This window comes from Acipenser ruthenus, chromosome 5 (genome assembly GCF_902713425.1).
Source record: "Acipenser ruthenus chromosome 5, fAciRut3.2 maternal haplotype, whole genome shotgun sequence".
Taxonomy (NCBI): domain Eukaryota; kingdom Metazoa; phylum Chordata; class Actinopteri; order Acipenseriformes; family Acipenseridae; genus Acipenser; species Acipenser ruthenus.
In genome coordinates, this window is record NC_081193.1 from 19520481 (window position 1) to 19534228 (window position 13748).

At 38.4% G+C, this 13748-nt stretch overlaps 1 protein-coding gene across 1 annotated transcript in view; it reads right to left on the bottom strand.

Moving 5' to 3' along the window:
• LOC117403253 (chloride intracellular channel protein 5-like) overlaps positions 1 to 6518 on the bottom strand; it is a 45418-nt gene extending 38900 nt beyond the window's left edge. Inside the window, exon 1 of the mRNA XM_059023764.1 lies at positions 5838 to 6518. Within this exon, the coding sequence (XP_058879747.1) occupies positions 5838 to 6416 (579 nt within the window). The 5' untranslated portion in view covers positions 6417 to 6518. The remainder of the gene's footprint in view (positions 1 to 5837) is intronic.
• Positions 6519 to 13748: the final 7230 nt, after the last annotated feature.

Consider the following 13748-nt stretch of genomic DNA (forward strand, 5'->3'; position numbering starts at 1 on the left):
AGGTCTCTCCTGTATCATAATTAGGGTTTCTGTTTTTCAGGTTTTATTAATTGTATTTTTCGGTGCTTATTTTTAGCTATTTTCGAGTTTTATGTAAATCATTTTTCGTTTTTGATATACTGTATGAAATTAGTGCCTTCAGTTACTTTCCAAAATGCTTGAGTGTTTTTTTTTTTTTGTGTGTGTGTGTCAAAATATGTATAGTAGTAACTCGACAGTACTTGCACACTTAAGTTGTACATTCTTTGCTTTGCTGTCTTCCACACCGAAATCTCTATGGTCACAGGCACATTCCTCAGGGGTTTTTGTGTGTACGCATTTTTGTACATTTCGCCACGATTCTGTTTTAAATCCTCCATATCTTAACTGTAATACAGCTTGAAATCCTGCTAACAAGTCTCCATCCTAATTGTTATCTTATTTTAAATCTTGCAAGTGGAGTCTCCAATAGAAATGTAGGAATGTGCTGTCATTCAGTAGTTGGGGCGGGTTTAAAGTATTTAGAACGAATCAATGATAGACACAAGTCATGAAGGCGGGACATTGCCCAGCAGCGCTGTGAAATGTATTTATTATTATTTTTGTAGTTGGTTTTATTGGCTAGCCACCGATTTCATTTTTTTTTGTATCGGGGGTGTTTTATCAGTTAAAACCGAAAATCAGAAGCCCTAATCATAATTATGGCCCCGTGTAAATCGTGATTTCATGGGCTGCACGGATATTGTGAAATTAGCCCAATACCGCAATTTTTTAGAATATTTTTAAGAAATCAAAAAATAAATTATTTCATAATTATTATTTGTATTTGATACAAAAAAATCACATTAATGAACGTGTACAGCTCTGCTGCGCGCCTGTGTGTATTATTCGCCATGCACATAGTGCTGTGCAGTGATTGTCATGTGACTGTACGACTTGCAACGTTACTGTAGATCACTACCAAGAATCGGCTGTTGACATTTAGATTCACCGAAAGAGAAAGGCAAAAATCCAGCAGTACTGCAACTGCTTTACTTGCAAAGAAACAGAAAAACGGTTACTTCCATGTTCCAAAAGTCCACTGAAAACCATGAAGCAAAAAACACATTACATTTTGACATTTGTTTGCGCAAATATCCCTCTTGAAAAATTGGACAACCAAAAGACTGAATGTAGCAAATGGTGGAGTGATTCCTTCATCAGCCCAGCTGAGACATGAATACTTACCTAAAGTTGCTGAGTATCACAAGCAGGAGATTATGGAATTGGTAAAACAGTCTGGTTGCTTGTCAGTGGTCACTGACGAGTCGACTGATGCCCAAGATCAGTATGGGTTACACATTGTATTTGTTTTGCAAGACCTAAATGGTGAACATGCAGCTGACGTACCAGAATTGAAAGATGTCCTTGCAGATACACTTCATCTACAGGCTGTTAATTACAACACCGTTTCACAAGCTATTGTAAAGTACTTCAATAACTTTGATGTTGATTTTGATGTCAGTGCATTTCTCTCTATGTTTGATGTTTAAAAAAATAATAATAACCTGTAATTAATTTATAAAATAGTTCTGTGCACATTTTGCAGAATACAATACTTTACCTGTGACAATGTCGTGAATTTTAAAGAAAAATTCAGTGATTTTCACAGGTCCTTAATCATAATGATAATTTACACTTTGTCAGCATGCAGGCTTAGGCCCAGATGTAACATGCAGCTTTACTTGCAATGCAATTTATGCCACCCTGTGTTGCAATAAAGTAAATGTAAGCAAAGGCTGCAAAGAGAAAACGCTTATGTGTTAGAATAACTCAGACTAATCGTAGTAATTTAGACTAATCGTACGAAGAGTTTTAATTTAATGTGTTTTGATGATTTCTGTGATTTGTATAACCTGAATAATGATATTATATGAAGTTTGATGTTAACAAAGTATTAGATTTACAATGTTGAACTAACACACTGGAATGTGGCCAAGGGTCAGTAGCCCTGTTAGAGAAGTGCATGAGTCAGCGATATGAGGATAGGACACTGTCTCAAATGATAAAGATATAAAGAATATTTTGAGACAGCGACAATTCCTCTTTTCTCCCCAGTCACTTAGCTAATATTACCAAATATGGTTTGTTATTCTTGTATTAGGGGAATCAACTTTGTGGGACCTGATAGACACTCTCCCTAGCAACTAAAAAATCAACCAATCAGAAAAGTCAATAGACAACAGTATCAAGGATACTACAAGGCTGGTTCGAGCTAACTAAGGAAGATAAGAATTACCACAAGTCATGAACTCTGTGCAAAAACTGATTATATAAGGAACTGTTTGACTTAGTATATTTTGAGCCTTCTTAGCGATTGCTTGCAGAGTCTGTGTTACTCTGTTGAATGCTCCAGTTTGCAAACTAATAAAGTGTGAATTTGCTCCGACTTGTCTCTGTCTCTTTCGTATCCTTGGCATGGGACCGGTGCCTGCTCGGTTGTATGCAGAAAATTCCACCACAGCTTATGAAGCAGATTAGTGTGTATTGCTCCTCATCAATAAATTCCATATACTTTATTGCTTCTGAAAAAGATAAAAATAACATTTCTGAACAATCTCCACCACATCCTTACCCAAAATCTGAGAATGTGAGAATACTCCCTTCACAACAGAAATCACTGCTGTACAGCGTGTGAAGAGTGCTACAAAACCAAAAAAACACTTGTGAAGGTGAAAGCATGAATGTTTCGTTATCAGAAAAAAAAAAAAAAATCAGTTGCACTTCAGTATGTGTGCACAGGTTTGGAACACATAGATAACTTTTTATTTAAAATTCTGCAGGTTAAAGCACATTAAATAATGCTGTTTTGTTAGCATAGTTTTTAAAGTAGAAAAACTGTGTTTTTATATTATAGGCCTACATTGTTTTTTTTTTAAAAAAGGTGTTTCCGATTTAATATGATCAAAAACACAACTTGCAGAGAGTCCCTTTTTAAATTTCTGTCTTCCTTCCTGAGCTTTTTATTTCCAGAGAATGACGGTAATATATAATCTTCTTTTGTAGGACCTGCTGAGCATCACTTGTCTGAGTTATATAATAGCAATCAGGTTTCAAGGGAGGAAGCTTGCGTCCCTACAACTTTGCAGGGTGTATTAAAATAAGATAACATATGAGTATGAGAGAACACAAAGGGCACAAAAGGCTGTTTTTTTGCAACAAATAAGAAGAGACACCATGCGAATATTTTTGTATACAAATAAACATTATTGTGCAGCACTGTTTCTGGTTCATATTCCCCAAAAGTGATTCACTATTGAATAGTGTCCTATTACCTACCTGTGATAGGTGTTCCAGGTGTAAAGTGTGAACATGTAAAGCTCTGTATACTCTGTGTACCTTTCCTTTGTACTATTGACTGTGTGATAGATTATGTTAAATAGCTTGCACTCAGTGAGCCGAAGGCTTTAAACTGTTCCTATCATGATTTACAACGCTAATAAAATATGAAATGCAGTGCCAGAAGGTTCAAAGGACACTATTTCAGTGATTCAAATATGGATGACTAAGCTAAATCGTAGTGGGGGGGGGGGGGGGGGGGGGGGCACAATTTAACATACCTAAGTCTGAAGTCTTTTCCCATAGATGTAAGATATAGTGTGCTGTTTACATCACAGAACCATATACAATGAAATGTGCGGAAATTTGTACACCATCAAAATAAAGATTATTGAGGCAGACTTGCAAATGGCTACAGTACCTTCAGCTGCTAGACGCTGGAATTCTTAAAAAAAAAACCCATATATATAAAATATATAAAAGCATAACAGCCACTCATACAGTGTGGAAGGGAGAAAGAGCGAGAGAGAGAGCGAAGGAGATTTTTTTTTTAAAAATTTTTTTAGTCGTTGCCAATTATTATTATTTTTTTATTATTATTATTTTCTCCCCAATTTGAAATGCCCAATTATTTTTTAGGCTCGAGTCCAGGATATTCCACAGTCGACCGTGGATGGGAGCTCCAGGGGGCGGCGCTCAATTGGCAGAGCGTCGTCTGGGTGAGGGAGGGTTAGGTTGGCCAGGGTGTCCTCGGCTCACCGCGCACCAGCGACCCCTGTAGTCTGGCAGGGCGCCTGCGGGCTTGCCTGTAAACTGCCCAGAGCTGCGTTGTCCTCCGACGCTGTAGCTCTGAGGCAGCTGCACGGTGAGTTCGCAGAGTGTAAAGAAGAGGGCGGCTGACGGCACACGCTTCGGAGGACAGCGTGTGTTCATCTTCGCCCCTCCCGAGTCAGCGCAGAGGTGGTAGCAGTGAGCTGAGCCTAAAAAAATAATTGGGCATTTCAAATTGGGGAGAAAATAATAAAAAGTAATTGGCAACGACTAAATTAAAAAAAAAAAAAAAAAAGACGGTCGAAGTTAAGCCTTAAAGAAGAAAATATCATTTTTGGCTTTGCTCTCTGGCGTGGCTGATCATGGGTACTATAGCGTATTAACTGTATTAACTTAACAGCACGCTTCCTCACTACTTGCAATTCATTTACCTTGACATAAAGGGCTAAATCCTTGAGTTGCTATTAATATTTTAGCTTTGCTTAATTACACCTTTTTACTTGTTTTCAGCTCTTAAACAGTTGCAGAGTTCAAGTTACTTATAAAATGTTAACCTGAAAATTGCAACTGTTTAAGAGCTGAAAACAGGTAAGGGTCTAATTAAGCAAATTATCAGTTCAATTAAGGACCTAGTTAAGTAACTGAGAGCTCAGTTGCAAGAAAACCAGCAGACACAGGGGGTCCCCAGGACCGAGTTTGAGAACCCCTGGTTTAGAACTACATTCGAATTACTGGCTAGTGAACGAACCTTCGAACCTTTGAACTTTTGAACACAGCCCTAATTTTACAGTTTTTGTTATAATTAGCTGTTCGTTTTGGCACCCTTGATAGTAGCCATAATATCTTATTAGATAAACACCGGCCACACAACTCCAATGTGTCCTTGAGAGTTCTCCTTTAACACATTGAAAGTATAAAGCCTTTTATCAATTTACTGATGACAAGATACGTGCATAAAAGTCATGTTCTATTCCAGCAGTGTTATGTTCAAGGGCAGCAGTGTGGAGTAGTGGTTAGGGCTGTGGACTCTTGACCGGAGGGTCGTGGGTTTAATCCCAGGTGGGGGGCACTGTTACTTTACCTAGATTGCTCCAGTAAAAAAAAAAAAACAACTGTATACATTGTAATTGTATGTAAAAATAATGTGATATTTTGTAACAATTGTAAGTTGCCCTGGATAAGGGTGTCTTCTAACAAATAAATAATAATAATATTCCAGTTTCCTTTCTTAAAAGCCCATACTTGTGTTTTAAAAGGAGTCTCCTAATATTCAGAACAAAATGTAACACTTGCAAGTGTCCAGTACATTGCCGAATGTGATTGAGTCAGCAATCTCTATTCACAAATCTGTAATGTTGAAGTGAAAAAGTCACATTAATATATAAACCCCCCCCCCCCCAATTAATTTAATTCTCATCCATACAGAATAATCCCTTTATGTTTACTTCCAATGAAGTCCGTCCAGAATTCAGTTAACACCACGATTAGACACACCCATCAACTGCATTGACAACTGATGAACAGAATGGTATGTACAGTAAATAAATTTAAAAAAAAAACAAACAAACAAAAAAAAAAACCCTTTTTGGTATCGTGTTTTTACATCACACACACACACACACACACACACACACACACACACACACACACACACACACACACACACACACTCTGGAGTTGCACCAACTTCTATGAGTGCACCACACGACGTGACATTTGCTTCTAACGTCTGAAATGGAAGTTTATGTTTAAGTTTAAAAGTGGGTTACCTTGACGAACAGTGAGATTACCATCTGGTCCTGCTCAGAGTTGTCGTTCTCCTCGATGTTGTTGTTGTCGCCAGTTGTCTCCTGGTCGCTGATCTCCTCATTAGCAGTGGTGCCGTTGGACGGCAGTCTGTAAGCCATAAGCAACCCGTCCATGGCATTATCCTCTACCACCGCTGTCGGGCTTGATACTCCGTCATATTCATCAGGATCACCTTGATCACCTTCATCGCCTTGATGAGAGGAAGACGAGCCTACGGATGAACCTGATGACATATTTTTCCTGTCTACGCTTTGTTCAAATGAAGCTAGCCCTCTCTCATCTGCGGGTTGTCGGATCGCCATGTAATCAGGGGTGTCGGTACGGGACGGGGAATCCAGAACTTCCAAAGCAACTTCATCATAAATTTGTTCAGAACAACTCGCAGCTTCCCTTGCAGCTGGACTGTTGTCTTCGATCACGAGGTTATTCTCGTATTGGTTCTGATTTTGGGTCTTCGCTATGTCATCGATAGACTCATAAAGTACCTCGCCTTGTCCTTCAATGTTCTGGTAGATGTTTTGACTGTATTCGTTTTCCATGTTGGCTAGGTGTTTTTGGTTGTCTCGCTGTAGCGCAGGGAGGAGGTGGGTGATGTGTGTAACAGGTTGCAGTAGCCTTGTGTTCTCTTCTGAATAGACCGCAAACGGTATAAAAGTGTCGGGTTGCTTTTTATTCAACAGCTTGTAGCCTATTGCTTATTTTTGCGCATGACCGATTTCTAACAATTATTTACGCAGTGCCTCACAGCCTTGATCTGCATCACTGTAAATACTGAACATTATTGCAGAGCCCTGTTTGCAAAGTTTGTGTAGAGCAACAGAGACACTTTATAATAATTAAGAAACTATTGTTTCGGTATATTTTGCTAAAAAGGTTATCAGCACACGCAGAAGCAACAGAAAATGTGCCAATTACCATATTGCATATGTTATGTATAGTGGCACAATATGTTGCACTGTCGTTTTGAGTATTGTTCTTTTTCTTGTTCTTATTTAGCCTAGTTAGTTTTTACCAATACTTACTGTCAAGTTTACATTTGTTTTGAGCTTGGATGTGAGCACCTGCTCAAAACTAAGTTACGGTATCTATTTCTATTTACGATATATATATATATATATATATATATATATATATATATATATATATATATATATATATATATATATATATATATTGGAAGTGAAATATATAGTGAAATATAATAGATAATTTACACACTACAATATAATTGACACTTCCAAAATATGGCATAGTACTATTAGAAGTATACTGATATTAATATATATTTAAAACAACGTATAGTATTGTCATACTATATGTTGTTTTATGATGCTCAATATATTTAGTAATTTACAATATATTGTAATGTACGAACCCATATGTTTTTACCTTCTTGTACTAGGACCTGTTCACATGAACTGTAGTAAGATTTTTTTTTTGTGAAGGTCTGTTTTCAAAGGAGACAATGTGGGCCAGTGGTTAAAGTCCAGGGCTTATAACCAGAAAGTCACTGGTTCAAATCCCACCTCTACCACTGACTCTCTGTGTGACCCTGCGCAAGTAACTTAATCTCCTTGTGCTGCAGATGAGATGTTAAATCAATGTACTATTGTAAGTGACTCTGCATATAATGCACAGTTCACAGCCTGTAAAGCGCTTTGTGATGATGGTCCACTATGAAAGGAGCTATATAAAAATATTATTAAAGCCCATTTTGATTATTTAAACCAAGTTCATGAACCCCATTTCAGTTGTTTTAATGGAATTTATAATTAAAGTTCGGGAGGAGGGTCAGACACCAATCTCCGCATCACCAAATTGAATCATTCAATTTACACATTAGCTAATTTAAATTGTTAGCACTATAAATACCCTCTTCACTTATCTCTCAGTTGCGTTTTGATTTCATCGTAACCCACCACCTCCCCATCTCCACCTTTCTTAATAACAGTTTTTATGTTTTATCAGATGGGGGTCTCAGCCTCGTCCAGTTGGCCAAGCAGCGAACCCTCAAACCAAGTTAGGTTTGATGCCAAATGAATGTGTATATACAGCATACTTTTCTGTTAAATCGCATACTCCGCATTCTCTACAATAAATATTTGTACTAAAACATTTTGTGATTGGTGTTTGTCCCGAACTACTGAATAGAAGGTTAGAAGCGTGTTCTCATTAACTTTTCTCTTTTCTTTTGTGATCAATTGATTTTTATTTAAACATATACATAATATATAAAAAAAACACTCATCAAACAACAATCCCTAAAAACCCATTCCTTAAAACAGATCTCAAGGTTCCTTGATTAACATGTGTCTGCACAGGCTCCAACGGACAAGATCCCATTGTGGTATAATAAAGCGGTATAATAAGTTAGCATAAGGACGGACTGAACTCAGGCCTGTCAGATCTAGATTCACTGACTTGCATTTAGAGACTGGGATCATGGTCACATCCCCAAGAATACAGGGATAAGGCTACCTGAGCTGATGTTTGCACAGATACAGCTGAGGTGTTGTAGGAGGGAGATCAAAGCTCCTGAGCAGATATTATCACAGATATTACCCCTGTTTCTTGTGTTGAAGATCTTTTGATTACTTGCTTGTATTTTATACATGAAGATTTAGTATACTATTAACGCTGTTTACATTGCTGCTTCTTCTTAATCACTTAAACATAATCTGCCTGCTTTTAATTTATTTCCAATACATTTTCACTCAGCCCAATGCAAGCTCCAGCAAACCGGTGCATGGGCAAGTAAATCATTGCAGTTGTAAATGATACCAATACATACGCCAGCTAACCAATAGAGGTGTGCCTAAATCAATACATACGCCAGCTAACCAATAGAGGTGTGCCTAAATCAATACATACGCCAGCTAACCAATAGAGGTGTGCCTAAATCAATACATACGCCAGCTAACCAATAGAGGTGTGCCTAAATCAATACATACGCCAGCTAACCAATAGAGGTGTGCCTAAATCAATACATACGCCAGCTAACCAATAGAGGTGTGCCTAAATCAATACATACGCCAGCTAACCAATAGAGGTGTGCCTAAATCAATACATACGCCAGCTAACCAATAGAGGTGTGCCTAAATCAATACATACGCCAGCTAACCAATAGTGGTGTGCCTAAATCAATACATACGCCAGCTAACCAATAGAGGTGTGCCTAAATCAATACATACGCCAGCTAACCAATAGAGGTGTGCCTAAATCAATACATACGCCAGCTAACCAATAGAGGTGTGCCTAAATCAATACATACGCCAGCTAACCAATAGAGGTGTGCCTAAATCAATACATACGCCAGCTAACCAATAGAGGTGTGCCTAAATCAATACATACGCCAGCTAACCAATAGAGGTGTGCCTAAATCAATACATACGCCAGCTAACCAATAGTGGTGTGCCTAAATCAATACATACGCCAGCTAACCAATAGTGGTGTGCCTAAATCAATACATACGCCAGCTAACCAATAGAGGTGTGCCTAAATCAATACATACGCCAGCAAACCAATAGTGTTCTAAATAAACCCATCCATATGCCAGCTAACCAATAGAGTTGTACTCAAATTCCAAGACATTTGCCACAAACCAATAGGTTTGCAATTACATTCCAATACACATGACAGCATTCCAATGTAGTTGTGGATATAACAAGTTCATTTTTTTTCTGAATGGCGCCTCATACACAATTGAGTGATTTATAGCTACGGGTGAAGCTGTTATATTACATTACCAAAACTACAGAGGGAAGAGAAAACAATTCAATGAATCACACTGAGCTTTCAGTAGACTGGTACACAATCAGTTTTGCTCCTTTACAGCACATTCAGCTTGTAAACACTGTTAAATCAAGTCAATGGCAGATTATGCATAATTCTCGTAAGTACACATGCAAAACAGTTCTATGCAACAGATTTGTGTTGTCACTGTTTGGCAAACAAAGGTAACCATGTGCTGTTGGGCTGATAGTCTTTGCAGTATCAATCCTGATTGGCGAGACTAGGTAAAATGAAAGACGTCATTAACTGTTATTGAGGTGTGAAAAGGAGGTCTTGGCAGGTCTAAAAGAATCATTACAGTACATAGGATGTATGAATGTCATTGACAGAACAAAAACAATGATGTGATCATCACACCTCACATAATTGATCTGCCTTGAGACCACTATTTAATTTATCTGCAGAACACAAACTTACATTTTATCTAATTACCAGGCCCAAAGTGCAAAAGTAAATAAGAAAGACAATTGTTAAAGCTATACTGCGGCAGCCAAGGGTAAGCTTAAAGGTCAGATGAATAATATGCTTATTCTCCTTTAAGCAGGCATACTGAAGAATACTGTATCTAGGCCAAAAAGCTATTTTCATGGGGAATTATTGTGTTACAAGCTCTGGGATGTGAACTATTAAAAGAGCTTGCAAGCTGTAATTTCATCACAGCATTGCAGACGGTAGAATCCTGGGAAAGAAACAGAACAGTGGCATATTGGTTACAAACCGGACATTCAGTATGTGTTTCATGCTATTCATCTTTATAACTAACTAGCTTGTTTAACAAGAGCCAGCCGATTTGTCATTATACTGTGTAAATGAAAGTTGGTTCATTCACTCGGTTTCACTTTACCAGCACCGTTGAGTCTCTCCACCCCATCCAAGCAGCCTTGCAACTATCAGGCCTTACTGAACTACTGCTAAAAACGATCTGTTTAAACAAGTTGTTGTAGATCCTCACCACCAGTGGTCCCCAGTATCTTCAACAGGGGTATCACTGCAAACATAATCTGGTACACCTCCAATCTAAATTTTGAATGAATTTCTTCCTTATCTAACATTGTGAAATCATCTTTATTATGGAATGTCCAAACCACAGGAAGGTTTGGCCTCCTGAGGTCTGATGTCATGTTTTCCCCTTTTTTTCAAAGTCTCATACCAACTGTTGATTAGATCTGCATACTGTGCATCATTATTGTTTGCATGAGTCTGTTAAAGTAATTGGAGCTAACAAAATAATGCCATGAATGTTCTCCGACATGCACACCCATTCATTATATATAGGTCTTAAATGTGCAGTTTTGAAAGAAACACATGTTTTAGCAAATGTTCTTTTTAAAACATGATCTCTGGTTCTACACTAAGTTTTCAAAGCCATGCTTTTAAACTGTTTTGCACCTGAATGGTTGAAATTGTCCTCACCCCTTCCCTGGCTTCCTTCCTGTCAATAACCCATCAGCTGGTTCCCCTTAATGACTGACATGCATTCAGTCAATAACATGCTTTACCCAGAAGACACTGCTGGGGTGAAATAACCAAGAAAATAACCAAGAAAGTAAAGCAGTAACATACTTCCTGGAAGGCAAGACAAACAAATTGAAAACGTTCTTTAACCTTGTGTAGTACCAGATTTTAAAATGAAAATACATTTGCAATAACACATGTTTCTTTAAGAACTGCACATTTGAGACCTATGTAGTTGATGGAAGTGCAAAATGGAGACTGCCTGTCTGTCTGTCTGACCTTCTTGTGATGAAACATGTTAAGAATATTCTTTAACACAAATTATTTGGGGTGTATGGAAACTATTTGTGCATCCGAAGGTCAGAGTAGCACGATATAAGCGTCAAGGTTGGCAGTATGACACAGAACACAAAGAACGGAATGATGAATGCTGATTTCTGAAAGTTACATGCTTTGGACCAATTGATTGTACAGGAGTTTTGAAATGGTTCAGGTCCATATTTCCCAGCCACATATTGGAAGGATCGTCCAAACCAAAGCATAGAGCCAAATACATACAATGCTGTTGGATTTTCCTCTTGTTTATTTTGTTGGCTACAAAACAGAAAGGAATCAGTAATAATGATGCCTCATGAAGGACTACCGTTTGTCTTTTTCATAGTGATTTGTGCAGTAGAACTATTCATTTGCTTAATTAGACCTTTTTAATTGTTCTCAGCTCATAAAAAGTTGCAGTTCCAGTTACTTATAAAATTGTACAGCTAACTTGAAATCTGCAACTGTTTAAGAGCTGAAAACAAAAAAAAATGTCTAATTAAGGGTTTAGTGTAAGTAATTAAGAGCTCTGTTGGAATGAAAACCAGAAGACACATTGGGGTCCCCAGGACTAGGGTTCGAAAGCCCTGCCTTAGAGCCTTGTATGGCCGATCGCTTACATCCCTGTGTTAGCTAGTTATACAGAAAATCTATATAGTGATTATTTAAATCATATATTCTCTGTATGACTGAGAACATTAATAATGGCTTAATGTGTATCCAAAATGTATTAAGGGGCATTGCCTTCTCTAAACTAATAGTGTAGTTGTACATAATGCCACTTTATTTATGATAGTTGTTACATTTTACCGGTAATAATGAGTTGTGCACATTTACCATTAGATGGCACTAAAGAGCACGAAGCGCTTTATGTGATTCGGATCAGTGAACCTTTTGGCAAACCAATGAAGGCTCAGTGATTCCACTATGTAAGACAATTTTTGTTCCTGGGTAGTAAGTGTTATTTCCTAATTGCTTATGCCTCAGAAGTATAGAAAATGGCTATTATTCCCCACAAACTTTGCTTTTGTGACCAGGACAGTGATATTTTGAAATTTACCTATTTCCAATGAGAAAACGGGCGAATTTGTGTCTTTTCGTTCACATAAAGTCAGAAAAAAACAACATATGAATAGAAATTAACATGTATTTATACTAAAGTAATACAAAAATGACTACAAAAGATTTAGAAGTGAGTAGTTTTTCTAGATTTACGATTATACTGTAAATCATTTTCACGAATCAGCCCCCAAATGTAGTCTCCCATCATGTTCTCGTTATACTGTCCTTGGTAGCGGCGTTCAAAGTCCAGTATATCCTGGTGGAAGCGCTCGCCTTGCTCCTCCGAGTACGCTCCCATGTTCTCCTTGAATTTATCAAGATGAGCATCAAGGATATGGACTCTGAGGGACATCCTACAGCCCATTGTGCCGTAGTTCTTCACCAGAGTCTCAACCAGCTCCACATAGTTTTCGGCCTTGTGATTGCCCAGGAAGCCCCGAACCACTGCGACAAAGCTGTTCCAAGCCGCTTTCTCCTTACTAGTGAGCTTCTTGGGGAATTCATTGCACTCCAGGATCTTCTTTATCTGTGGTCCGACGAAGACACCGGCTTTGACCTTTGCCTCAGACAGCTTAGGGAAGAAGTCTTGAAGGTACTTGAAGGCTGCCGACTCCTTATCTAGAGCTCTGACAAATTGTTTCATAAGGCCCAATTTGATGTGCAGTGGTGGCATCAGCACCTTCCGGGGGTCCACCAGTGGCTCCCACTTGACGTTGTTCCTCCCCACAGAGAACTCGGTCCGCTGTGGCCAGTCCCGCCTGTGGTAGTGCGCCTTGGTGTCCCTGCTGTCCCAAAGGCAAAGATAGCAGGGAAACTTGGTAAATCCGCCTTGGAGACCCATCAGGAATGCCACCATTTTGAAGTCTCCTATGACCTCCCAGCCGTACTCATCATACTTCAAGGCGTCCAGCAAGGTCTTGATGCTGTTGTAATCCTCTTTGAGGTGCACCGAGTGAGTCAGGGGAAGAGACGGGTACTTGTTACCATTATGTATAGTGATAGCGAACTTCATGGCTCTCTTTTCCCCTCTGTACCATCCTACAAAAATACATTTATTTCACCCAGCACTGAATCTATCTGGAATGTTCTGGAAAATAGGTAAATTTCAAAATATCACTGTCCTGGTCACAAAAGCAAAGTTTGTGGGGAATAATAGCCATTTTCTATACTTTTGAGGCATAAGCAATTAGGAAATAACACTTACTACCCAGGAACCAAAAAAAAAAAAAAAAAATTGTTACACTGTG